At 53.1% G+C, this 27,296-nt stretch overlaps 1 protein-coding gene across 1 annotated transcript; it reads right to left on the reverse strand.

Annotated features, from left to right (window-relative positions):
* Nucleotides 1-403: 403 nt before the first annotated feature.
* Nucleotides 404-25,419, reverse strand: RGMA (repulsive guidance molecule BMP co-receptor a). Its single transcript, XM_021530329.3, has 4 exons — nucleotides 25,161-25,419; nucleotides 18,068-18,183; nucleotides 5,745-6,256; nucleotides 404-3,571 (listed from the first exon to the last, which is right to left on the reverse strand). Exons 1-4 carry the CDS (start codon nucleotides 25,172-25,174, stop codon nucleotides 2,876-2,878), a joined length of 1,338 nt encoding a protein of 445 aa, XP_021386004.1. The 5' UTR covers nucleotides 25,175-25,419; the 3' UTR covers nucleotides 404-2,875.
* Between the last annotated feature and the right edge of the window lie 1,877 nt (nucleotides 25,420-27,296).

Consider the following 27,296-nt stretch of genomic DNA (forward strand, 5'->3'; position numbering starts at 1 on the left):
AATTTTGTCTTTCCTCATTAGAGGGCAGCAACAAACCCAGCTGGGACAGGAGAGCTGCCCAACGAAGGGAGGAATTACCATTACCGGGTTCTACACCTCAATCTGCTGCGGTGAGCAGGGGAAGGGTGGTGGCACCCACTTGGACTCCATTGCTGCACATCTCCCTTCCCAGCGAGGCAAGGCTCTAATAGTTTATTATCTATATTTTCATCCCCATCCCCTTTTAAATTTTCTCCTTTGGCTTTAGATAAATCGAACTCCAGAGCGAAATTCTCAGGAGAATTCAGGAGAGAAATGAGCTCTCAGAGGCTCCTTCAGGTCCTTCACTGCTTTGGAGTGAATGCAGAAATGGGGCAGCACTTGCATCCAGCCAACACAGGGGGAACAAAGTGAGACCCACTCGTTTATTGTCAAAAAAACCTCAAACTTTACTTGCGTTTCTCTCAATAAATAATTTACAGTATTTACACGCGGTGACACTCCCGTGGGTCTCAGCGCAGGGAGGAGCTGGGGGGGCCTTTTCAGAATGCCCCCCTTTGCCTATGCTTTTTTTTGTTTTGTTTTGTTTGTTTCCAAGTATCGTGTCCTTCTTGGCCACACTTCACCTTTAACCAGAACTGGGTCAGACACAACCAAAATAAAGTGCTTCACTGTTTGCTTCTAAAATAGGGATACCCCAACCACCTCACACCATCAGCCACCACTGGAGCGCCCACCTGGACAGAGGGAACGAGCCACGCCAGAACCAGACTTTCCTTGGATGGAAACTGTCCCTAAACCACAGCGTGTTGTGCCGTGGGGTGATTGTTTTATAGGAAGGGGAGGTCCTAAGGGAATTCTTGACCTGTTGGCACACTGTAGCTGGGCCAGCTCAGGCAGCTTTCAAGCAGAGGGAGGCTGTGCACAGCTGCATTTAGCTGTGGGGTAAAACTCTTCTCTGCCCAGAAACAGGTTTTGGCTCTTAAAAGGTGGGTTTTAAACTTCTAGGGAAGATAAACATTTGTTTTCTCTAGAACAAAGGAAACAAAGTCCAAATCAGCCTGGCTGAGCATTAGTGCATTGGGAAATGAAACTGTCTGGTGCTGTGGTCCAGTGGCTGCTCCTCTCAGCACCTCCAAACTGTGATATCCTTATTTCAATATCTCCCTAAGCAGACTATCTGGGGCATCAGCAAACAAAGCAAGGAACAAAGTAGTAAACACATCTTTTTGTTTCTTTTCTTTCCTTAAACATTTAAAAACCAATTACATCTTTTCATCTGTACAGTCACACGAGATCAATGCCAGGGCTCTATATATTAAAGAGACAATATAAATTACATCAATTGACACAAGTTTGCATTTCTCTGCTGCTTTACAAATGGAGCTCTAGAGCTGTAAGGACACAATGAATAGTCACGTTCAGTATTTACACCAGGCTGCCTCTTGGCACCAGTTCAGACTGCCAAACCAAGCCTGTTCCCACCTCTTTTGGTGCTAGCTTGTCTCATCACGCCCAGAGACCTCCCTTTTGAGAGCAGGAGGTGCCCCCAGGTGTGACATGTGTTTTGGGGCTTGTTTCTGGGAACTTCCCCCTGAGTCAAGGTGGGGGAAAGCCACCAGGAGGTCTTGAAGGTGCAGACCAAAGGTGGTCTTGATGTTTGTTCAGTGAGCGATGGGGTGAACCACAGAGGAACATGGAGTGGAGGAGGTGGGCAGCACTAGGTGGTGGGGGAAGGAGATTTTTGATGGTTTCGAGGCAGGGAACAGACATCTGGAGGCAGCTGGGGGGGTCCTCTGCTGCATCCCGTCTCCTGGCTGAATTCTGACATTGCCCCATTTCTGATTCAAGCCCTGAAGGGCTTAAGGTGCAACTGGTCTGCAATGGGGTTGCAAGTCGCGGCCCCAGGATGGGGAGCAGAGCAGAGACCTAGCAGCAAAAAAAGAGCACCACACTCCTGCTCCATCCCAGGGCTGGGCCAGGCCGAGCCACAGGCAGGGAGGGACTGCAGGGAGGTGCAGGTTGGGTCTCCTACTGAGCAGCCACCCTGCTGCCAGTTTTAGGGGACCAGAGAGCGAATGGTGTGAGGAACTCATCCAATGCTGGGCAGAAGTTGCAGAAACCACTTGAATACTGGCCAAGTTTCTCCCATTGCCATCAAGAGTCCATGGTAGGTCCAGGCAGAGACAAGGGAGACAGGAGTAAAACTACTGAGTGAATCAGCCAGGTGAACTGGCTGAAATAGGGGACGCCTTTGAACCACAGAAAATGCAGGCCAAAGCTTGAGGAACGTGTTCTCCTTCCACCCAGAAGGTGCCTGGCACCAGCAGCCAAGCAAGCATGGGATCACTGCCCATGGGATCACTGCCCACCATTTCGGCCCTTTGCACCACCTTCTGCAACAGCAGGACTGTGGGCAGAGCAGGACGTGCCAAAAAGCAGAGCCCAGCCCCAGTGAGCAGGACATCCTGCCCTGCTGTGCTGGCCAGGCTTGGTCCTGTCTCACTGCTCCGTGCCCTCCTCGTGGGCTCTGCTCTCTGCAGACAAAGCCACGTTCACACATGCCAGTGTCACCACATGCACGGCTGGGACCAGGGGAGAGCTACAAGCAGAGTAGCTACAAGAGCTCCCCAGCACCCCCTCGAATGGGGGCAGGAGGAGGGGGAAGTGAGGAAGGTCCAGACAAGGTACAGTCCAGCAAAAACTCTTGACTGGTCCCACTGGCAGCACATTCTTCCCAGGCAAGAGCTGGGAACGTGGAGGACTTGCACCAAGAGAGAGACTGAGGTCTGAGGACAACCCACGTGGCTCTGATGTACAACCTCTTGTTTTCCAACATCCCTGGTTGCCTCCTGCTCCCCTTTCCCTTCTCTCCAAGCTGTGAAGGAGCAAACCTCTATAACAAGCACAACCAACACAAACACAGCAGTGCTACCCAGAGGGTGGGATGCGTTCCCGTGGGAGCCGTGTTGCCTGGGGTCAGAACCCGTGTCCTTTCATAGAGGTGCAGCTTGTCTTTGTTGGAGTGAAGCATCTTCACGTCCTCAAAGGCATAGTAAGCAGCCAGCATGAAGTTGACATCCCCCGTGGTGAGGAGGTCAAAGACACAGGACTGGAAGTAGAGGTCCTCCACGGGCAGCTTTTCCCTGCACTTGGCCGTGGCCGTTTCGTAGGTGAAGGCCTCGGGGGGGGCGGGCAGGCTGGGCCCCTTCCTTCGGGCACGCCCCTCGGTGGCCTGAGCCGAGCGGATGCTCTGGAAGTCAATCTGCTGGCTGGCTGGACAGCCACGGAGGCACAGGTAGAGGCCCTGACTGTCCCGGTCCTCCACGGCGTTGACCACCTCCTCCGGCATGCGCACGGCGAAGGTGAGGTACCGCCCCACCTGCCTCACCACGATGGTGGTGCCGATGTACTTGGCCTGGATCTCGATGTGCTGGCCCGACACCTTCTCTGTGATCTTCAGGCTGTTGGCCCCGTGCTTGTCCCCTCCGTTCTTGGAGCCGTCGACAAAGGCAGCGGGGAGCTCGTCCATCTCTGCCTGGTACACTTTCTGATCCACACACTCCTGGAAGCTCTTGAAGATGATGGTGAGCTGCGGGGGAGGAAAGGAGCATGGTTACAGCCAGTGATGACCACCTGAGAGCACACGCAGCAGTGGGGTGGGAGGTGGAAGGGCTGGATGCTCAGTCCAGACAGGAGCATGACCTTCAGGCTCATGGTCCTTCATCCTAAGAACTGGCCCTGACTTTTAACCCCCTAGACATGGTGATCCTGCTCCAGCCAAAGGGTGTAGACATCCAAGACCCAGAGGCTTAACTGAATACACCACCTGCATCTGCCTGTTATCTCCAGGCCCAGCACAGGAGCTTCCTTGCAGCTGGAGCTGGGTGGAGTATCCCTACTCACAGGCCTGTGGCAGCACGCCCGTGCACGCAGCACTGCCTCGCCTCCAGGGCTGGCAGATGACAGCAGGGATGAGCCCCGACTCCCTTGGAGGCGGTGGAGCTTCTCTTCTGACTCCCATGACATTTACATCCCAAGGGCTGGAGCAATTTGTTTCCCTAACCAACTGCAGACCAACAGGATTTCTCCCATGGGCTCTCAAACACGTCCTGCTCCATCTCAACCCCACAGGCACATGTGTTCAGCCTGTTCCAGCAGGATGGCCCTTCCAGGGGTGACTTCGTGGTGGCCTTGGCAGTGCTGGGTTAATGGCTGGACTCGATTTTAAGAGATTTTTCCCAGCATGCCTCCTCACCCCTGGCTGGGCTCAAACACAGGCCCCCTCCAGAGGAAGGACCTCACAGTGCTTGCTCTTCCCTTGCTGGCCTGGCTTTTGGAGGGAATACCTGGGGAGGAAAATGAGCAGAATTTGCATGTACAAAGAGAACGAACTACGTTTCCTCTTCCAGCTCTTACAGAGTTGCTCATGCACCTTCCTGCCCATGAGGGAGAAGTGGCAAAGGGGACCTCCTGCCCCGTGGGCCCCATGAAGGGGGAGACTGAGACCTGGCCGGAGCAGGGTGGGGCTGGAGAAGAGAGCAGAGAACACAAAGAGCCCCAAGGACTGAGTGCTCCCATGGTTTCCAGCAGCACAGTGCCCACAGCAGTGCTTCCCACAGCTCATGCTGCAGATCTCATGACTAATGCCTCCTCACCACAAGACTGTGAGGCAGATAAGAAGAGAAAAGGCTCAATTAAGATGGTGATCTGCAATCCCAGCAGGTCTTGGGATCCTTAAGGACCACTTTCCTCAACCCAGACTTCCTTGCAAGCTTCAGCAGGTTTTGATGTCTTTTAGCAGGTAAGGACATCAGAGCATCATTAAGTATCTTTTAGGGGGTTTATCTGGGACAGGTCAGAACCTCACTGTCAGTTCCAGCTCAGGATAAAGGGGTGACATCCAGAGCAGAGAAGCAGCCCCTGTTCTACACATGCTTCTCTCCTCTCCCCACACACAGGGAGAAGCAGAACTCCCAGACATGGTGGGACAGGACATTTTCCAAAAGCAAGAGGATGCCTCTTACTAAGCCTCCCATTTTCTTTGGCACAAAAATTGCCCTGTTAGCTTTAGAGCTTGTGAACCAGGGGCAGCACAACAGTTCCTCAGCTCCAGGTCCCTCCTGAAGCTGAGGCTGTGACACACAAGTCCTGCTGTATCACAGCAGCACATTTTCACTTGGGCTCTCTGTGTTTGCCTTGTACTTTCAGGATGTTTATTTAGTCTGTCAAAGCACCTCCAGAACAGACTGTTCCCCACAAAATGTCTTGACTAGGCTGCAAACCACAGAGACAATTAGAAGCCTGGGTAGAGGGGAAGGCAGTGTGAGGAGCTCAGCTCCCTCCAGGCTGTTCCTGCAAGCTGGAGCCTCCATGGAGGGAAGTCCTGGGTTTGCTTGGGCCTCGGGGGACCCCCAAGAGGTGCCAGCATCATTCCTAATCTGGCTGTTCACAGCAACCTGGAGTCTTAAGGTGGGAGACCTCCTAATTTGGTATACCTAGCTTGGCCATGAAGGGCCCCTGAGGTGCAGCACCTCAGCCTGCTCACTGTGATGGGGCTGGATGTGCTCAACAAAAAAACACATTTCAGTGAAGGCTGGGGACACAAAAAGGATGGAGATCTGATACTGAGGGCCATACATTCAAATTCAGAGGAGCTCTTACCCTCCCCAAGATGTGGAAATGGGGGAAGACACAGAGGAACGAAAGGCTGCTCTGAAGCCTCTCTGCCCTCGCCCACCTCTGCCCAGGGGGACAGGGCTCACCTTGCTGGTGGCGGTGGCCGAGGAGCCAGGCAGCACCGGCGTGTTGGTGACCTGCACGTTCAGGTAGTTATTGTCTATGAGCGGCCACGCCCCCTGCACCTTGCAGGTCTGGAAAGTGTCCGTGAAAGTCCTGAGGTGGGGGTCCCCAAAGAGCCCGCAGTGGGTGTAGTTGGGGGCGGCCGAGTGCTTGTGGAAGCTCTTCTCGTAGTGGCAGATCTCGGGGCTGTCGGAGCGCTCCTGGCTGTCCCCGGGGGGCAATGTCCGGAGGCGGGGCTGGGACGTGGGGCCATCCTTGGAGCAGTTGTGCTGCACCATGAGATCGTCTATGCCATGCACGGCCGAGTGGTAGGCCAGGTCTCCCCTGCAGGTGCGGGCGGTGCGGCGCGTGCAGTGCGCGTACGCCCGCAGCGCCGTGCAGAACTCCGGCGCCTCCTCCGCGCCCAGGTGGTGCGAGCCCGACGTGGCCGCCCAGAACTCAGAGTTGCACTTGAGGATCTTGCATGGAGACGTCGCTGCGGGAGGGCAGGAGAACACAAGGGGGTCAGTGCTGGCTTGCCCGCGGGTGGGATGCCCGAGTCTTAGCCCATCCACATCCTCTTCCCGCTGCCCAAACTCATGATGCCGGCCCGGCCGCGTGACAGGGCCTCACTCGCCAGATGTGACCCTCTCACATGACCCAACTCTCATGCATCAAAGCCAAAGAAACCAACAGGATCTGCCCCAATTGAAGCCAAAATGGGAAAGAACATCCAGCCTTTAGATGAATGATCATGGGGGGGAAACCATGGTGTGGAAGAATGGGACATATTCATAAGCAGTGATGAGGGAGGATCATTAATGCAATGGGGTTTGACATTCTAAGCTCTGTGCTGTGTGAGTTACTGGCCACTGCGTCCAGGCTGATCTCTACCAGCAAAAAGCTCTCTTCCTTTTCCTCCTTTATGGGCTTGGGAAAGCAGAGCAGCATCACAACCACTGTGCCCAGGTTAGAGCAGGATGGGTGCCATGACCCACCCTGCAGCACAGCCAGAGGCCATCCACCATCACCCACGCCACGCTGAGCGGTGACGGTGCAGCCCTTGTCCCTGTGCCTCTGGAAAGAAGCGGGAGCCAAAAAACCTCCTTCTTGACATCTGTGCGGCTCTGCCCAGCCCTGGGAGCCCGTTCCCCACCACGGCCCGCTGAGAGAGAACAAGAGGTGGAGGAGAAAAACCGGCACAGCAGGTGCGGGGATGGCAGCGAGCCCCCGCCTTCCCTTCCCACCCGCCTGGGCAGCGCATGGCGGAGGCGAAGCCAGAGGCTGCAGGGCCTTTGCCGGGCTCAGCCGCAGCCCTGGTGCTTCCTGGCAAGGCGGAGGAAGGCAAAGAAAATTCAGATCCTGTTTCTTCCCCCCACACACAACGTCTGCTCCCTGGGGCAGTGTGGCTTCCCTGGAGCAGACTTGAAAGCAGCTGTGCGAAAAGCACATGGCCATCGCTGAATGTCACAGACGCTGCTCTGCCCCTGCCAATTTGGAGTCTTGCTGGGTGAACCCAGGCTCACACTACTTAAAATTCATGGCATTTTCCTTCCTCTCCTCTTAATCGACCCCCTCAGAGCGCTTGGAAACAGGATGAGTTCAGGCAGAAAAGGCAGCAGGAGGAGAATACAACAAGCCCCACCATTTCCAGATGCTTTCATGGTGCCTTTTGCAAGCGTACCCATATATTCTTGTCTTGGGGCTTGTTTAAAAGGAGCTTGTGAGGGAATCCGTGCCAAAAGTATCTGAAGATTTGTTTAGAAAGAAAGTTACAAAACCCAGTATTGTTTCAGGGAAAACAGTATGTCTGAGTTTTAAACATCACAGTGCTGGAAACTTAAACAGAGTTGGTGCTGGAAAATCAGAAAGGGAGACTTAAGACTATAAAACACTGAGCAGTTCAGCTGTGAGAAACAAGGCAGTCTCCTCTCTGCTTCCAAGAAGACTGAAGTGCAAATGGGAAATGGTGACAGGTTCCTCACAATTTTAAAATTCATGTTTAATAAACTCAGATGCTAGCAGCAGCACTGAGAACCTGGGAGCTGTTTGGTCTTGGCAGCATCCCACTTAAATCTGCAAGAAGCTCTGTGGAAAGTCTTTAACTCATCATTGACCAGAGGTTACTCAACAACAATGTGCTGCCCTGGGACATAGACTCATGTTTCTGCTAAATCTTTTGCATGTATGGGTCAAATTTAAAGATATTTATTATTTCACATCCCTCTCTTGTTCATCCCAGGAGTGTGGTTTTCCAGGACTGTCATAATGGTAGGCAGGAGTCAAAACAGCACGCAGGAGTGTGTGACCAGTGCCACCACTGCTGGTTATCCCAAACCCTTGTGGCATCAGGCAATTAAAGTCATTGCTCTCCTACTTGTTATGCTAATGTACAGCTTGAGGGTGCCTTGGGGTTTCTCTCGGCAGAAGGTGCTGTCACTGCAGCCCGCACAGCCCCAGGAGAAGCTGGAGGACACATCCCTGGACACAAAGGAGCCACACACCCCACAGCTCAGCAAGGCACCAGGACGAGGCACCGAAAGCATCCCATCCAGGGAGCAGCTTGCAGAGTCCTGGCTGCAGCACTTTGCCTGCTCCAGCCCTTCAGCCGCTGCGTGGAGAGGATGTGTTTAGTAGGAACAAATCCACTGCCTCTTGGTCTTTAAGGACTTGCTTCACTAGCTTGGATGAGGAGATGCAGGCGTGAGCTGTGGCTGCTTAGGGACAGAGTGGGCTCTGCTGAACAGCCCCCCAACACCCAGTGCTGGGCACATCCTGGTGCTGAGCATCCCTCACTGCTGCCCTGCCCGGGGTCACACATGACTTTATAAGGCACTGAATTAAAAAATCCCCACCGAAGGGAGGGCAGGGAAGCCCATCTCCTTCCTCCCTGTGCCTGAAGGGGGAGCGTTCTGCTCTGAGATGTTATCGCTGCACTTTTGGCACTGGTCCCCTTCTGGCTGTTTCGCTCAGGGCCCCATATAAGGCCAGATCTCCAAATCCAGGTGCTGTGTGGTGTGTGAGCCAGGCTGCTCACGCCCGGCCTTTCCCATGGACATTTCCCCAGCCACCCTCGTGGCAAATCCCTCGTGCTGCTGGGGAGGGACCACAAAGCTGACAAAGGCTGTGGAGGAGAGCAAACACGACCCTTACCCCTCCCAAGCAGCCTTGCCTCGTCCCCTCTGGCAGCAGCTTTGGCACAGTGGTGCAGGCTCATTTGTACCCTGGCCAAGAAACGATGTTTATTCAATTTCGCATAATCTATTTTCCATCGACTCACAATGGTTCTGTTTTTCAACCACAGATGACTTAGCATGGAAACAAATCCCTCTCAAGCAGGAACACAGCAAGGCTCTCCCGGGATCTGTGAGACATCCCCAGGTCTGGGTGATTTCTCGTCCATGGCAAAGCAGCCTTCATCTCACAGACAGGTGACTTCAAACCCTCCAAGCCACCTCCCAACCCTCCCCCCCCCTCCATGATCTTCTTTCAAGGCCTTGGTGCCACTCAAACCAGAGAACAAAATTTCCTTTGTTATCTTGAAACCAACGGTTTCAGAAAGCTAAAGCCAGGGAGAAAAAAAAAATCAGAAAAGCACCTGGACTAGGATAGCCCCCTCCCATATCCCCCATTTGTTCAGGGACTCCTGATGTCTGTACCCACTGAAAAGCCATCCCGGGCGGGCTGTTTCAGGAGTTTATCACCTTCACAAAACACGGGTCTTGGTTCTAAGTGGATTTTATCTGACTTCATTGTAAGGACATAAAAAGAACCAGCGATTTTCTCCAAAGCAGTAAAAGGTCCGTTAGTAACGAGTGTGTTTCCCAGAAAGATATTTACACACTGCAATCAAGTCCCTTGTCAATCCTCCAGATAAGCTAAACGGTTTGCACTTTTAAGTTCTCGCTGGAAGGTGTTTGCCCAGCCCCACCATCAGATCTCCCTCCAGCAGCCTTGTTTCCTGCATAGCCTACCACCCCGACAGGACACGGGATAAAGACCAGCTCACAACCCTCCCAAGTCAGCCCTTTAACCAGGACATCGCATTCAGTAGGCAATGAATAAATTGTGGCCTTTTCCTGGGTTTGCAAAGCCCTGGTCCTCCATTCACCAACATCCCATGGACCACCAAACGCACACTCAGGGCTCTGGGGCATCACCCGACCCCAGTCCCACCACTCTGCCCTCACCATCGTTACGCTGCATTACCTGATGTCAAATTAAGTGTTCAAACACACGCACACATTTAACTTTAACAGCATTTAATTATCACTGCCCCCCTATCTCACTTCAGCTGGTGTCAAGTAACCTGGATTTAATTTACCCAAATCAGGCTCTTACAGAAAACTAGCACAAAACCAACATTTTGTCTATTCTCCTGTAATTCCTGTAACAAAGAGAAGTACTGGAAATTAATTTCTGTGAGCAAAAGCCAATTCTTTTAAGACTCTTGAATGCACATTCACCAGACCTGTTAATTTTAAAGTGTTCACTGCTAAGCAATGTTTTTTAATATCCTCTTGGTTCCTAACGGGCTGGAAAGTATTTCATCACCCACATGTGATGCAAATACATCATCCCGCGTTTTTCCAAATACATGGATTGAAGTGTAGATGTGCAAGCCTCACACATGCAGTAAAGGGCCTTTTTGGAGAACACAGTAAAACGTAATTACCTTTGGCCTCAGATCTGAGCACCCAGACTTAGGCTCCTAAACACGTATTTATTTAAGTAATCTAAATAAACATATTTATGCTGACACCTCAATAGGAAAGGCACGATTCTCCAAGGTGCTAAATACCAGCAACATCTGCCAGCTCCAAGGAGATGGGGGCTGCTCTGCTCACAGGCAGACAGAAGTCACCACCAGCATGAAAATGAACCCAGAAGAGTTAAAAAAAAAAAAAAAATCAATCTTATTGCTCCTTATAAACATGGCACAAGGGATTGCTTCCAGCAAGGTATCAGGAGTCCCAAGCAAAAACTGAGGGAATGAACACTGTGCTTCACGTCCAGCCCCTCGTGCTGCTTGCTGTCCCAGGGGGTGTCCCCATGATCCATTCCTCATGGTGGCCATGCTAGACCCACATCTTGATGTTCATGAGGGTGGTGAGATTAGACACAAAGAAGAGATTTTTTACAGTCAGGGTGCTGAGACACTGGCACAGGTTGCCCAGAGAGGTGGTGGCTGCCCCATCCCCAGAGATATTTAAGAGGTCGCTGCCCATGGAAGGGGGATTGGATGGGGTGACCTTTAAAGACCCCTTCCAACCCAAATCATTCAGTGATTCTATTTTATGACAGGGATCAGCCGGCGCCTTGTCACACCGGGGAGAGCAGGGAGCGGGTGGGTGCAGCCCTGATGGATGGGAGAGCAGGGAGCGGGTGGGTGCAGCCCTGATGGATGGGATGTCACGGGCAGGGACAGCTCTCCCGGGCACCGTGGGGCGAGCAGACCCAAGCGCCACCTGACCCAAGCTCGGTGAAAGGATTTGTGCAGCGCCCGGGCTCTTCCAGAGACCTCCTTTGAACTGTTAATCAAGCACAATCTTGCAGAATAATAGCCTGGTTATTATTGCCTTGTTTGCATAACAAAGAGGCCCAATAAAACTGATTTGACTGTGCTCAGAGGGGGTGTGAAAGATCAGCCCTGAGAAAAGAGCTGCAGGAATGCAGCAAACTGCTCCAAAGCCTCAACCCAGGAAGAAAGACAATGCAATTTGCCATCAAGAAAAGCCCAATAGACCAATAAATTACCCATGTGCAAAGGGATTAGATCAGGTTTCAGTTGCACTGAAGTGGGGGGAGGACCAGGAGGAGGGGACTGAAAGAGAAAAATAAACCTGACTCTCTTAAAGAGCTGGGGCTCATATTTTGCAAGGGTGTGCGTGGGGAGGTTGGCGTGGAGGGGCCACCTTCCACCCTGGGGCTGGGGTTGTGTGCTCATTTCTACTGGCAAAATCAGCAAATGCATAAAATCCAAGCAAAGGCCCTCCTTTGTGTACGATAAAGTGATTCTAGATGTACCCCAGAGCACACCTCAAACCACGCAGCTTCCTTTAACCCAGTCCTTGTCTTGCTCAAGAGGATGCTGGGGGAGGGAGAATCCAGTTCCTTGAAGTCAGAAGAGGGACACAGATGGATTTTTCTCTTTTCAGCCCATGTCAATCGCTAAATCATCCGGAGGACCTGCCATGGCCATCTCCTTTCTGTCCTCAGCACCGAGTTCACGGCCCCCCATCTCTCCTCTGCAGGCATCACAGAGACACAGGGCAAGTACAGGCAGGAAACCAGCAGAGTCAGTGTCTTCAGCAGCTACAGCACAAAGTGCTGCACGCTGCCGAAGGAGCCCTTGATCGCTCCTGTCACTTAGTCAGCTCTTTTGGCTCCAGACTCAGCCCGGCATGCTCCGCGCCAGCCAAGGCAGCTCTCCCCAGCCCCCCGGCCACTGCTCCTCCAGGCTCACCTCAGCATCCATGTGCAGGGAGAAGGGAGCAGACACCATCGGAGAGGGCACCAACCATGGAGCTGCCAGCCAGAGCAGCTCTGAGAACTACAGCAAACCTTGGGGACTTCAGCAGGCACAATGGGCTGAGAGGGGGAACCAGCACAACAGACAATGCAGCAGCAGAGTCACTGACTTTGCTCTTGAATCTTCCTCCTGGGATTCAGGCCTTAGTGCTGCCTTTGCCACAGCTGTTGAGCTTTTGCCTACTCAGAGGAAGCAGTGCCAGTGGGTGGTTCAGAAGATGCAGGTTTTACTCCTCCACGAGCTGGTGGATGGAGGATAAGCAGGGAGGGAAGCGATAAAGGCAGTGATCTCTGACTCTTCCTCTGCAGAAGGGCACTAACAAAGCTGGCTCTCCATCAGCACAATGTGCTGCAGGCTAGGAAGCTGCTCTGGAGCTGCACACCTGACTTTCCCCGTGGGGAGTGCACCCAGACACTTTCACCAACAGTTCCCAAGAGCTGGTAAATCTCCTCAGGCAAATGGTCCAGTTTAGAGATGAGGACACTGAAGGATGTTAAGGTTTTCACCCAGGATGATTACCGTGGGAAGAGAGGTGAATCTGCACTCTCATGCCCTGCATGAAGCATCACCCTCACCTTCCCCCTCAGCCACCACCACTCATGTCCCCATCCCTCTGGAGAAGCGGTCCCTGGATAAGGCCACCTGTGCCACAGTGTTCACCCCCACTGCCGAGTGTTTCAGGCTTCCAGCAGACATTTCTCTCCCCACGCCAAAGCTGTTTTCCCAGGGTGCCTTTGAAGGCAGCGCTGCCACCCACCAGTGCCCGCGGGCCCCCCAGGTGTGGCAGCGGGTCCCTCGCCCTCCTCCCCCTTGCCCAGGCCGCGGCAGGGCTGGCAGGGAATCGCTTTCTGCTCACAGGTGTGGATTCCCTCTAGGAATAATCATCCCCGCTGTGCTCTTGTGAAATTTCAACCCTTCAAACGCAGAGGTAAATGAGATACAAAACGAGGAGATGGAGAAAAGCCCGGAGCACATAAATCTGGATGAGGCAAATTTATACAATCAGCTGTCTGCCAAAAAACTGTGGCATCTCAATCAGAGGCGTTGGCTTGCGCAGGGCGTGGGGTGGCAGCTGCCCGGCTGGAAGGCAGCAGCCCCACAAGCCCATCAAGACACCTGACTGATTCTGCAGCCCCACCTGGGGATGCAGGGGACCCTGTGGATCTGTTCCTGCAGGCTGGGCTCCCACCCAGCACCAGACTCCCTCCCCATCGCTCACATCCCATGGAAGCCACAGTATTTGTTCATGTTTCACAGCCACAGACTTTCAGAGCTTTATTTATTTTTAAATGCTACCTCTCCTGGACTCAGGTTTTAATTTTAAGAAGAAAAAGTAACTTTCTAACTGGAACCCACTCCCCCAGTCCCACTGCTCCCTCACTTGTATCCCAGCACAGTGATGCTTTCTCATCACCGTGGGCTGGCCAAGTTCAGAGTCACGTCCTGCCACATGCCCTTGTCATCTCAGAAAGGGCCAGCTGGAGTGTGTCACACAGCAAGAGAAAAAGGTAGCTTGTCCAAAACCCAAAATGCCATAGATCATTACTAAGTCCTTGGGGACCAAAGTCAACAGCTGTCCAGGAAGGAGAGGAAACCAAGGGAGGAGAAAATTCTTTGGCTTCAAGTGAAGCTTGCTCTCTGCCTGACCCATAAAACCTGTACATCAGGGACAGCTCTGCTTGCTGGATGGCCAAACACTTCTGGATGCTCATGTAGTGCAAAGTGGGACTCGACACCCTTCTGAAGGACCTGCTGTCCCTGCAGCTGTGGGGACATGAGACCCTGGCCACCCCACACACCACGGCCAGGCTGTCAGACAGAGCAGCTCAGTCTGTGCCTACCAGGGCTCTGTGTGTGTCGGAGCCAGCTTGTTCTCTGCAGTGAGAGCCCGATGACTTCATCAAGGGGATGGCATCTGGTTTTGCAGTTGGCCATAATTCAATTCTCCCCCTTGCTGCAGGAATTTCAGCTGGTGGAGCAGTGATTTACTCAGCCGGGCTGCACTTGAGTGCAAAGCAATCTTGAGGCTACAATCGAACGCACTGTTATTTTGAGAGCTCACAGACAAGGGAATAAATATCCTCTTCTTTTCATCCCAGTAGCTGCCAAGTGCAGGCTACAGAGCTTTTTAAAGGCATTTAGGAGCTCTCCTCTAACAAGTGCACTCTGGATGCTGTGCATGGTCAGGCAGGACCTTGCCTGCACAGCTCACTCCTGATCTGTGGCATCAGGATGGGATTTGCAAGGACAGCCACAGGCCAGGGCACTCCCTCACCTGCCCACCACAGCTGCATCTCCACACAACCCCCATCCTCCCCAAAAACCCTTCTCAGTCACCCCAGCACACATCACTCCTGGATTCCAGCAGCCCTGAGCTCACCCCAGCCCCCTTCAAACACCTGGGACCCTGATGCTCTTTTGGTCCTGGGTTCCTACACTCCCCCTTACTCCAAGTCTGGTGCCTGCTCCAACAGGAAAAGCAAATCAGACCAAATCAAACTCATCCAGACGGATCAAAAGCCCCCATGTTTGACCTCTTTCGCTGTCTCACCAACAATTATCCCTTGGGAGCAGTAGGCTTGGCTGTGGGATCCCCTGAAGGACTGACAGGCTGAGGAGGGGCTTGCCGGGGCCACACACTGCCATGCCAGAGCCTATGGATGCTTTATGGGATGTGCCCATCAGGGAGCCAGAGGAGAGACCACAGAACTCATTGTCACTGGGGCCGCAGCCTGGCTCTCCAGGGACAGCAGGTCAGGGCAGAGCTCAAGAAGAGCCCCCAGGTCAGGAAGTTTTTATGGTTGCCCAGCCCTGTGAGCACTTTCATGTGCATATCCGACTCAGCACAGCTGTCCAGGCCACAGAGAAAGAAACCTCCACTGTTCCCATGATAAACCCAAAGTCACTCTTAACATTGCCTTGTGCCCAGTAACTAAGGGCTAGGAATTCTACAATTTTCTGTGGAAAAGATCAACATATCCACCCCATCTACAATAAAAACAAGGCGCCTCCTTCCAGCCCCACAACGTGCATTGCTGGCAATGGCAGAGAACTCCCTGTTCCAAGTACGAGACCGGCTCCAAGCTTGCAAGAAAACAGGGAAGCCAAAATATTTCCAGGTTTACGTTTGAATCCCTCCCTTCTTCTCTGCCCCGACAACATCCCGCACAGGCGCGTTCCTCCCCTGCCTCCACCTTCCCCAGGATGGGCTCCATGTTCACAGCACTGCAGGGGTTATTTTAACCTCTAAGGCCCCATCTCAATTTTGGCTTACTGCTGCCATCACCTCCCTGCTGCTGAGACAAAAGCCATTTATTGAGTACCCCATTACACCTCCAGTAGGGTTGGATCCTTATCTGGAAACCACTGCACTGCCTGGATGGACCAAGAGCAGAAAATGCCAAATTTTTATGGAAGCAGGGAGTGTATTACAGCCAAAACAACCAAGCTGGAAACAAACAGGGAAAGCCAAAGCAAACCTGAGCCTGCTACACCTGGGGCAAAAACACCCAGGGCCAGATCTTGGAAGTACAAAAGGATTTGCAAGAAAACTAAGCACAGCCTGTACTGGGAGGCACAGGTTTGGTTCACCCAGGAGATCAGGGTCTCAGCTGGGAGAGCACCCGTGAGCATCCAAGACTGGGACTTGGCACAAGCTCCAAGGAGAATTTCTACCAAGGGAACTGTCAGCAGAGGCGTGCTCTGCCCAGACCTCCTTCCCCAGCTGCCTCACGGTCACCCCGACCTACGGCCAGAGCACCCAGCCCAAGGGCGCTGGATGGTGGGGGCTGCCCCGGGGGCAGCAGGGCGAAGCCATCAGTGTGAGAGCAGCACAAGTGGGAATCCAGCCCGGGCTGTGAGTGTAGGGGGGTTAAGCAAATAAATAAATAGGGCAGGACTCAGCGAGGCACTGATCTGACACGCCGAGCACCCGCTTGGGCAGCCTCCAGCAGCCCTGCTCACCTGGGGCTCCCAGGAGGGCGGCGAAGCCTCCTTGGTGCTGGGAACCTGCTGGGAACCCACAAATTCCCAGGAAGCATGGGGCAAAAGGCTATGGCAGGGAATAAATCCCCCCTTCTCCTTACCTTCCCACCCACAAAACTTTCAAAAAAGCCCCCAGCCTGCTCCCAGCCCACGGCACGGGGAGCCCCGTCTCCGCCTGCGCCCCGCTCCCGCGGGCTCTGGATCGCCTCGTTCTGCCAGTTCTTTGCACCTTATTTGACTGCTGAAGGGAGAATCAAACAAAGCAGCCAGCCAGATCTCCTATCAAGTTCTTTCTTGCACCGTAAATCTCACAGCCTCGACGCTTTGCAACTCAACCGCTCCAAAAAGGGCGTTAAGCAACACACACGGGAGCAGCTCCAGAGTTTCCAGAAAAAAACCAAGGGGTTCAGCTTCCAGCCTGCTGGGAAGTTTCATGGGAGAAGTGAGGTCCAGAGAGACACCTCAGTGCTAAGGGCAGCGCTGAAAAGGTCTTCCTGGAAGAGGGCGAAGAGGGCAAAGATGGGAGGAAGGGCGTAAAGCAGTTATTTATTTATTTCCTACATGTGTGTGCAAGACTACTTCACCTACGGTTATGCAAAAGAAAGGCAGAGGCGATTTAAAAATTAAGGTTTTTTTTTTTTGTTTTTTTTTTTTGTTTTTTTTTTTTTTAATGAAAGCTTTACCAAAGTAAAAAGGGACAAGAAAAACTCTAAGGCTTAATCTCCCTTTCTCCCTTCGGCTTTCTCTCAATTTTTCTCCCCCTTGCAAGTGAAAAAAAAAAAGAAAAAAAAAAAAAAGAGGTAAAGAAACTGGAGAGTTTTGGAAGGAACAAATCCGCCTCTGTGGACTGGGTTTCCCCTCCCCCAACAAAAACAAGCACTCAGGGCTTGAAGGAATTTGCAGGCAGAGATCTGCCAAAAACATTGTGAAAAACTATGGGGGATTCATTGGAAACAGATGGCGTTTTCAGCTGTAATTCTGAAATTCTCCCCTTTTCTGACACAATACAAACATCGGGGCCGGGGGCGGCGGGGGGGCCGAGCCCCGCGGCGGCTGCGAGCGGCCGGCCCGGGGGTGCCGATGCTCGCGGGACCATTTGGTCGCCATCCCGCCCTCGGACAGCACAACAGCTCCCGGCCCGGCCAGGACGAGTTTTCCAAGCAAACGAGGCTGCCGAGCCCCCAGAGCCGCGGGGCGGTGAGGGGGAAGGGGCGGCCGCGCATCCCCCGCCCAGGTGCGCCCCGCGGCCGCGCTGCCCCGGCGGGGCCGTGCGCCCCTCGGTCCCACCGACCCCACATCAAATCACACCAAGGACCCCCGAGCCCCTCCGCGACCGCTCCCCGGCTCTGCCCTCCCCTCGGAGCGTGGAGCGCTCCCACGGCAGAAATTTCGGATGGAGGGGGGTTCATGCGTGGGTCACCCCATCAGTGTCCCCCCTTCCCTTCGCGGCACCCGGGAAGGGCAGCACAAGGGAACCTGGCGCTGTCAGGAACACCTCCCGGCTGCCTTCGCCGCTTTGATTTCCACCATCTCCTTCCTTGTGGGATGAGGAGCGGGGAGACAAAGGAGATGAGGTCAAGGAGAAACACCCGCCGCGACTGCTTGGGGAACGGGGAATTGGGGGTGCGCGCACCAAAACTGAGCCCCACTTGCTTATTTTAAACATGTGGCAGACTGCTGCGAGGAGAGGGAGAGGGAAAGAGGCCCAGGGACAGGGGAACGGGGGCGGCGATCCAAGGGCTGCCAGAAACACAAGGAAAAAGTCTGCAAAATAAAGAGGCTGTTCCTTACCTGAAGGGAAGATGCAGAGAAAGACAGGGAGGATTTGGAAAAGTCCCAGGGCTGTGGATCCTGCCCCTCTCCCCATACCCATCCATCCAGCTCGAGCTTTAACCACTATCCTCTCCCTGGAAGAAGAGTTTAAAAAGGAAAAAAAAAAAAAAAAAAAAAAAGGAGAAAGGGAGAGAGGAATAGGGGAGAAAAAGGAAAAAATAAATCAATCGAAAGAACTTGGGGGAAAAAAATGAAATCAAAAGCCCCACATGGCTCCGCGGAGCGCGGCAGGCACAGGCGGCCCCAGCTCCGGGCTCGGCACTGAAAGATTACACAGACTTTTTCTCCTTCTTCTCCTCCTCCTCCTCTCCTTCCCCTCCCACTGCAACCCAGCCCCAGCCATCAATCATCCCTGTGCCTCCCAATGCCTGCATCCTGCGGGGCGCCTCCTCCTCCGAGCGCGCCGCCTCCCCGGCCATGCTGCGGGAAGGGGCGGGAGCGGCCGCGGCCATGGGAGCCGGGAGCGGGGGAACGAGCCGGGAGAGCCCTGCCAGGGGCTTGGAGCCGGCCCTGGAGCCGGCCATGGAGCCGCCAAGCTCTCCCGTGCCCCGGGGGAACGGGGTGGCGGTGGTCTCACAAAGGATGGGTAACGGGAAGGGCTCTTGATGCGTGCCATCATCGCTGCTCGGTGGCACTTTGGGAGAGGGGCTTCCTTCCACCCCATCGGGTCTCAACACCCACTGTGCCTTCCCTGCCCCTCTCCCATGGGCCTACCAAGAGCTTTTTGATCCAAAGAATAAGCCCAAAACTTAATCAGTTTGGGGTAAAGGGGTTGTCGTACAGCAGAGGAGGGAAACTGAGGCAGAGAGGCTTTAGGCAGCTGGTGTGGGGTAGGGGTTGTGACAGCGACAGAGGTCTCCAGCCCGCTGGGGGATGGCGTCTCCCCAGCACATGGAGCTCCTCCATGTCTTCCCAGCCCTGGCACCATGGTAGGTGAGAGTTTCACAACAGTTCCAGGTCATTCACCCGCACCTGCACTGGCAGCGGTGAAGTAACCCCAGGTGACTCAGAAACAGCAAGTCTCATAGATCCTTATCATTAGACTGGCGCTCCTTACATGGCTGTCAGGTACCCAAATCCAGCTGCCAGCCCACCAAGGACCGATGGAGACGAGCAACAATACCTAAACTCGCTCAGGACCACCACCACTGCCTCTGCACCACCAGCCCACTTACAGACCTGGATGTTCACTGGGGGAAAGTCTCACCAATTATGTTGGTGGGGTTGTCCCAGGGTCTCACTTTGAAGCCTCCCTTAGAGACCCTCTGGGCAGTCCCAGGCAGGCAGCAACCCTGGGAGAACCCTGCCTGCTCACAGACCATCACACGCAACAGCAGCTTGGAGCACACAGGCATTTGCCTGCTGGGTTTCAAGATCTGCTCTTTTCTCCCTCCTGCAATGCTACAGCATGCAGAGGTGAAGAGAGTGGCTCTGCATCCCCACCATCCCAGGGGTCTGTGCCACCCGTAAGAGGGCTAGGCCAGGAGGAAGGCATCCACTTAGCTTGGGTCTTTTAAAAATTACCCTTGAGGGATGTTTTAGCCACAGTGAACTAAAGACTACTTCTGAATGAGGGTGCCCATGGGTGTAAGTTTAATAACTTCCCTGTTTTGGATCATTAGCTCTCCTTTGATGGTGTGTCCCCTTGCCATCCGGATGTTTCATCTTTCTTTTGGGGTTCTTATACAAAGAATAAAAGGATGCTGGTTGTTTTACACCACCTGTCTCCCAACTCTGTAAGGGCATGTGACTTTCCTCCTGCAGGTTGGTATAGGCTGGGATACTCCTTGACATTTCTTCTAATTATTCTTGGAAACCTCTTCTAGCTCATAAACATCCTTAAGGATGCCTTTTCAAGTGACCGTGGCTTAAAGTCTCTAATATGAGTTTGTCATCTCCTCCCTGTCACAGATTCAGTCTGTGATCCAGTACAACAAATATCCCATAGAAAGAGGAAGAGGAGATGGGAATAAATATCCAAGAAGCAAAGATATCTTTTAACACATATCTATTTCTCCATGAGGGGAGTGAGCCCCCATGCCTCCAAATGAAGGAGGAGCTTCTCTGGGACTTTATCCAGGCTGCAACAGGAGTTAAAACACTGCAGCTTTTCCATCTGGGACCCAGATGGGATCCAAAAATCCTGTGGCCTTGCCTGCCTAACGGAGTATCTGTCTTGGTCCTGCTGGTCCTAGAGCTGCTCTCAAACGGTGTCCACTAAAGTCAGAGGGAGCTCTGTGTGCAGAGGAGCTGCCAGAGTGGGCAGAGCTGGGCAGGAGATGAAAGCTGGCAGGCCGGATCCAGACCTGTAGCAGAGGCAGTGTGGGAGGAACGCCAACTCGAAGCACCTCTTTGTGGGGGATGTCAAACAGGGGCAAATATGTCCAAACCCTGCCAGCTGCTCCTACCACCCAAGAAGAAATGCCTGCTGATGGGATGTGTAGGCAGCTGGAGCTGGAAGGGGCCTGGGGGAAGGAGAGGGAGGGTCTGTGAACTGGGGAGAGCCCAGGAAATGGTGGGGGGAGATCCAGGGGAGGGGTTCCAGACCTCAAATCCCTTCCTCTTTCTCCCACCCTCTCCTATTGCAACACGACTTTTGCTTTTATTTCAAAATGAAAAACATAATTTCTGCTGTTATCCTGACTGATGACATCTAACACGATCTGTTTAACTAAAAAAACCCATCTGAATTACGAACTTTTAAAACCCAGCTGTTAAATAGCTGCTGCGAGGCTGCTTTGATGGTTTGACCTAAAGCACCACTTTGGAATTGCTGTTTTGGGGCAGGCTGACACATTGCAACGATAGCCTGGAATCCAGTCTGAGGCATTATAGTTAAAATAAGACCCTTGATGGAAATTCTGCCTTTGGTGTAGGGAAAACTGTACTGCCATAAAGCAACGGTCGGGTGCCCCTGGCTCCAGTTTGTAAAAATTTCTCCTTGATTTTGCTCCGTTGCATCATGCATTGCAAATGGGATTGCTGTTCTTGGCAGTGATCAAAGCAGCGGATTTTGCTGGAGAAAACAACAGATGTGTCCAAACCGTAACTTCAGGGAGGAAAAGGCCCCAAATAAGGTGTGTTTCTGAAATCCTGCTCCCCCTTACACGTTTTAGAAATAAACTTCACCTTTCTGTTTAGCTGAGTCAAAGCTCTGGACTTTAAATCACCTACTGAATCAGAGGCTGTATGAAATTCAGATCTGTGCCCTGCTTCATGAGGATATCTAGGCTTGGAAATGTGGAGTTACTGCGTTTCCCCCAACTTCTTTCCTTCTCAAAGCCCATCCAGGACTCTCTGTTGAGGCAGCGTTGATGCTCCTTGCAAACAGAATGTGGGAAACCACCCAGGGCTGACATGCAACCACTGCAGCAGCTCAGCTCCGGGGCACAGGCAGCTCCGTGGTCATCTGCACGCTGCTGCCGTGTTTGGTGTCATTGTGGAGGGGTGACATGCAAATCACAGCCTTCTCCGGGGTATTTGCAGGATGCTGGAGGAGTCACAGTTCCCACGGGACACTCAGCTGGGATCGCTGGGCTGAACTTTCCTTTTCTCTGCCCTGCGTGGCTGTGGGCTTCAGTGGGGCTGAGTGAATGTGGCTGATTTGAACCCAGAGGTTTGCAGATGAGGGCTCCCCTTACAGCCTTCCTAATGGAATCGTTCACTACCTGTAATTATATGGCTAAAACTGTAAACATGGGTATTTCTGAGGGCTGCAACTAGTAGTTAGAGGAGTGGATGTCGGGGCTCCTGGTCTGCTCCTGACTCTCCCATGAACTTTCTGTGTGGCCACTTTCCACACCACTATCTCCACACTCCTGCTCTGCCTCAGGACACAGTGTTCAACTCATGGTCTGTCTGGGATAAGCCATAATCACTCCTACAGAAAGCTAATCCTGAAATGCTCTGCAGGGATATGTGTATGTTTGGGGTGTGCAGCAAAAAGCAAACTGCTCCTTAAAGAAGGAAGAAAGGAAGTTTGGAATGGAAACCCCCAAGCTGTTGCCTGGAGAAGTTTGACAGCTGATCCCAAAATGTTTGTGAAAATAAAAGCAAACATTTGTGCGCTGAACTAAAGAAAAAAAAACTTCACTAAAGAAAAAGCCCTCTGAATAAGAACCAAAAATACCCCAACATCTTTATGCAGTAACAACCACCTCTGATATCTGCAATTAAAGTAAAATACTTTCCTTTTACTCATCAGTCAATTTTTTATCATTTTACAATTTCCCTAACTGACCAAGCAGACGCTGTCCCTGAGCTGTGCACCCAAAGCTGCTGAATACTTATCCAAACCCCCTTCCCTGCCAATGCTTCCTTGCAGGCAGAGGAGGAAAATATCCCCCTAAGATCTCCTTAGTGCCCTGCACTGAACTTTGGCATCAGTTGGATGGGGCAGGCAGAGGGGATGACACAGAGCTGGGCTTTGAAGAGTGACCCACTCCTGCATAGCGAAGTGCAGAGAGGAGTTTGTTGGTTTATCTAAATCCTCCTTCCCACAGCTGCCCCTGTGAACATCAGCCTCACCAACCTGGCTGTGTAAAAAGAGGCCATTTGTGAAAGGTGGAAAATAAAACTACAGCTTTGTGCACCAGAAAATGAAATGTAAGAACTCTTTGTTGACCTGCATCCTTGCATCTGCAGATTAACTGATTATCAGCAACCCCCATTGAAGTCACAGTGGGTAACCTTCTCTCCTCAAATTGCCTGCTCCAAGCCCACAGCCATAAAAATCACCTCTGAATGCTGAAAAACAGCCAGGCTGCATAAGGGGAAGGGAAGAAGGGCTGGTGGAAAACTTAATCTTACCCATGACAGAAAGCAAAACAAGTAGGGATATTTTCAGGCAAATAGAGTTCATAACTTTTTTTTTTTACTTGTAACATTCATTTGTGTCTCTCCCTTTCCCTTGCCTGCAAAGCCCTGGGGGGCATGAGGCCTAATTCTACACATGGGAGCATGTAGCCATCCCTTCTTCAGCAGGGTTTGGAGGGCTGGCTGGAATTCACCATCTGTGTATTTAATTTTCTGTAGGGAGATGGTCCTCCTGGCCCAGTCTCCTCTTTGGGGTAGATATCAAGTAATATCTCTGTGGTGAATCTTCTTCACATCTGGGCTCCCCTCTAAGCAAAAATAGAAGATGGGCTGGGAGGTTCCCTAGAGCAAGTTCAAATGGCCAAATGTCAGCTCAGCAGAAAAGATGGATAAGTCTGAACTGCCAAAAAATGTTCAGAATCATAGAATCACAGAATGGTTGGGAGTTGGAAGGGGCCTTAAAGATCATCTAGCTCTGATTCCCCTGCCATGGGCAGAAGAATTGCAGAGTGCGTATCAGCAGAGACAGAAACCAGTCTGTGTGATGGGACAGTCTTTCTCTGCTGCTTTTAAAAGCTCCTGACATGTCGAGAAAGTGCAAACATAGCTCACTGATTCCCCTCTTCTGACTGACAGGTCAGCTAAGGACACCTCTCAGTCCTATTTAAAGGTGGGAGATGGCATTGAGTGTTTGCAAGCCTACATCTGCAGCCCTTTGAGCAAGGGGTGTTTGAAGGATCCTCCGGAAAAAGCTCTGTGAAACCCAATCAGCTTTGCCCTTTGCCAGGTCTCCTTCTGCCAATTCGTGGCAGCAGTGGCCAGAAATACAACCCAACACAAGATGCCTTTCCTGCGTTCTCAGTTGTGACACACTGAGTGACAGTGACCTCAGCCAATTTAAAACTTTGACCTGAATATCTGAGAAAGAGACATTCCTTCTTATGGGGAAAAAAAAAAACCCAAAACACCCAAACCCAAACAACTTTAATCCAGCACTTCTCTGAATATTTTGGCAAACAAAAATGGGAATTTTTCTGAAGGGGGAGCATCTTGGAGTTTGCACTAGGAGTCCTCCCAGGTGTGCCTGGCTCGGGGCTGGGCTGGGTTAGGGTTGGGCTGGGATTAAGGCTGGGACTGGGGCTGGGGTTTGGGCTGGGACTAAGGCAGGGCTGGAGCTGAGCTGGGACTGGGGTGAACTGGGCTGGACTGGGATTGGGCTGGGCCGGGGCTGCGGCCCCACTGGGTGGTGCTGTTATCCCTGCGCCGCCTGCGAAAGTATCCAGTTTATAAAATAAATGCAATCCAACGCCGCCTTAAACCACATGACATAACAGCAGCTTGCGAGCTCCCATTAAAATCTCAATTTGGGGAAATTGATTCTACCTCTGAGCAATTGCGATGCAATTACTCCAACAGGCAGCAATCAAGAATCACATCAAAACAACACCAAACTTTCATCTCCTGCCTCACAACCACCACCACAACAAAAAGCACCTGTCTTGCAAACGCTGCCCGGTTTCCATAAATATATGTAATTTTTAGGACGGGCAACGTGCGTGTCCCAGAGTGGAAGCTTGGACACGGGCTGCTTTAGATGGTGCGTTTGAACTGTCCTGTCTAGGGGCTTTTTTCTGTCCCCACCCGTGTCCTGGAGGAGGTTTTGGGCTATTTTCGGGCTCAGGACATCAGGAACGAAGTCGCTGCCCCTGCCCTGCCACACTCCAGCTGCCCATCCTCTCCCTGCACACAGATGTGCCCATCCCAGCCGTGTCCCACATCTGTCCAGCTGTCACCCCCCACCTCGGAGCTCGTAAACCCCCCGAGCACTTTGCAACCAGGCGAGTTCAGGGAAAGCTTTGTGTCCCCGCTCCGGTCTCGATAACCGCGATCAGCCCCGGGATGAGCAATCCGAGGGAAAGGGGGAAATATTGGGGAGGATGTTTACAGTTCTCATCAGTGGTCTGCGAGGAATTACTCGATTGACTTAGCGCAGCAGGGAGCAGCTTTAGTGGCAACCATCAGAAGGGAGGATAAATGAATAACCTCAGGCATGCCAGCTAGAGCCGAGCCGGGCAGGGAGCGCTGGGCAAGGGAAGAATCGAGGTTCCCTATAAAAACGGGCGGGGAGGGAGAGCCAGGAGGGGACCGGGAGCCTCAACAGGTCCGGAGGAGGAAGGGCCATGCAGGGAGCCGGGGGACATGCGGCCGGGGGGTCCCCAGCCCCCGCCCCGCTTACCTTGGCGGCCGCATCAGCCTCTCCAGCCCCGCGGGGGTCGGTGCAGGCAGCGGCGGCTTTTTTTGTAATTTTTTTTCCAGGAGGGGTAAATCAAACAAAAATAAAAAACGAAATAAAATAAAACCCAAACGAAATAAAATAGTAAAAGCCCCCAAGGGCCGAAGTGGGGGTGGCGGGGGGGTGGAGGCCGAGGGGCGCGGGCAGCCCCCCGCCCTGCGCGCAGCCCCGGCGGGGTGCAGGCGGCCTCGCTCAGCGGGACGCGGGGAGCCGCATCGCCCTCCCGGAGCATGTGAGAGGCAGCGGAGGAGATAGAGCCAGATAGGGAGGTCCCCTCCCTCCTCCCTCCTTCCCTTCTCCCTCCTCCCTCCTTCTCTCCGCGCACGCTGAGCAGCGTCGCTCGCAGGGAGCGGCGGAGGGAGGGATGGAGGGATGGAGGGATGGAGGGATGGAGGGATGGAGGGATGGAGGGAGGGAGGCGCAGCCCCGCGAAGGGGGGGCTGGGGGTCTCCGCTGCAACACCCCCGACCCCCAGCACCCTCTCTCCATGTGCAGGCACACAGGAGTGGGGGACGTGGAGGAGGATTTCAGGGTTTTCCCGGAGTGGTAGGCATGCTCCACCTGCAGCAGGAGGAGATGAAGGGGAAGTGGGGTTTGGGGGGCACCCCCCTCTCCAGCCCCTGGGGAATGTGTAGGTGACGAGAGCATCTTTACATTGATGGGGGATGGTGACAAATACTGGGACTGGGGGCGGGAGGACAACCCTCAGCAGAACTGTGTGGTGGAGAAGGGATGGAGACCCCAGGCTGCCCTCAGAGCCCCTCAGTGGAGTCGCCCACCCCAGCACCAGCACCCAGCGTTGCTGAGAGCTGGGCAGTGTGGCAGCTCGCCCTCAAGTCTCCCCACCACTCCTGGTGAGAGGCTTGTGGGGGCTGGTTTTGGCACGCACAGGTACCAGGGCAATGGGAAAGCTCTGGGTGCGGGGCTGTGCCAACACAAGTGTCAGACACACAATTAATTACTGCAGCCCCAGAGCCACAAACGCTAAATATGCTGTCGCCGTAGTGCGTGGATAATAGCAGCTTTTTGCAAAGTGTTTCTTTCTCCCCTTTCTCCTCTGTGTGCAAGAGACAGCGACTGCAGAGAGCACACAGCAGCTCTCCACTGCTTGATTAAGTCAGCAGTGAAGACAAAATGTGCCTGTACAGCTCAGGCTTAAGGAGGGATTTGAGTGTGTGTAAGGTACAAATTAGAAAATGGATGTGATTTAATCACAACAAATCTAAACAGCCCTGCTACAGAAACCTTGCCATCAAAGAGGACTTTCTCTTAAATGTGGGCACAGTGAGTGTATAGTCCTGACAAAGGAACAACGTGTTTGGGGATGAGTTATTAAAGCAGGAACAGAGAGAAGACTGGGGAAAGCCTGATGTATACCAGATAAGTTATCAGTTATAGAAGGAGCGGCTTCCTTCCGTAATAATTATTTGCAAATCAGTCCTCAGTTCTGGATACTGTGGTGTCTGGACACCACAGCAGAGACAGCAGCTTCTGTCAGGCTTGGGATGCTGCACAGACAGGAAACCAGGCACAGACTGCCTGGGAGAAGGTAAACTGCTTGTTCGGAGGAGCCCAAGTGAATGCAGCAGACAAAGAGGAGGGGGAGAAGTGATGGCAAGCCCAGGCCTTCCTGCAGGTGTGCACAGTGGGTCGGGCAGGAGTCCCAGGCTGTAAAATACTGTACACTGGAGCGTCACTAATCCCAGCTCTTGGGGACTGTGCCCCTGCAGGCTGGGGGGGCATTGCCACCGCAACCACGGCAGCTTTGGCTGTGCTGGGGAAGGGCTTCCCTGAGAAGACAAAGCACGAGACAGAAGAATGCTAATGCACAGGGCGCTGGGGTGCCTTGGTAACAGCAGCAGAGCATCGCGGCGGCAGCAATTGGTGCTGAGCCCGTTGCTGTTGGGAGCCAGGAGCCCAGAGCAGGGAGGCTCCAGCAAAGCACAGCTGCATCCGTGGGAACGCTCAGAAGTCTCCGCTGGCCACGGCCCCCAGCTCTTATCGGCGCGCCCGTTAATCTTTGGCATCACAACAGGAGTTGGCACCTCCAGTTCCAGGTGCAAGGTGCACGTCTTTGAC

The sequence above is a fragment of the Lonchura striata genome, chromosome 11 (assembly GCF_046129695.1).
Source record: "Lonchura striata isolate bLonStr1 chromosome 11, bLonStr1.mat, whole genome shotgun sequence".
NCBI classification, from domain to species: domain Eukaryota; kingdom Metazoa; phylum Chordata; class Aves; order Passeriformes; family Estrildidae; genus Lonchura; species Lonchura striata.

Coding starts and splice junctions, on each gene's coding strand:
- RGMA (XM_021530329.3), bottom strand. Junction 6,257..18,067: donor TCTCTGCATCTTCCCTTCAG/GTAAGGAACAGC, acceptor GCCCTCCCGCAG/CGACGTCTCCATGCAAGATC. Junction 3,572..5,744: donor CGGCCACCGCCACCAGCAAG/GTGAGCCCTGTC, acceptor CCTCCCCCGCAG/CTCACCATCATCTTCAAGAG.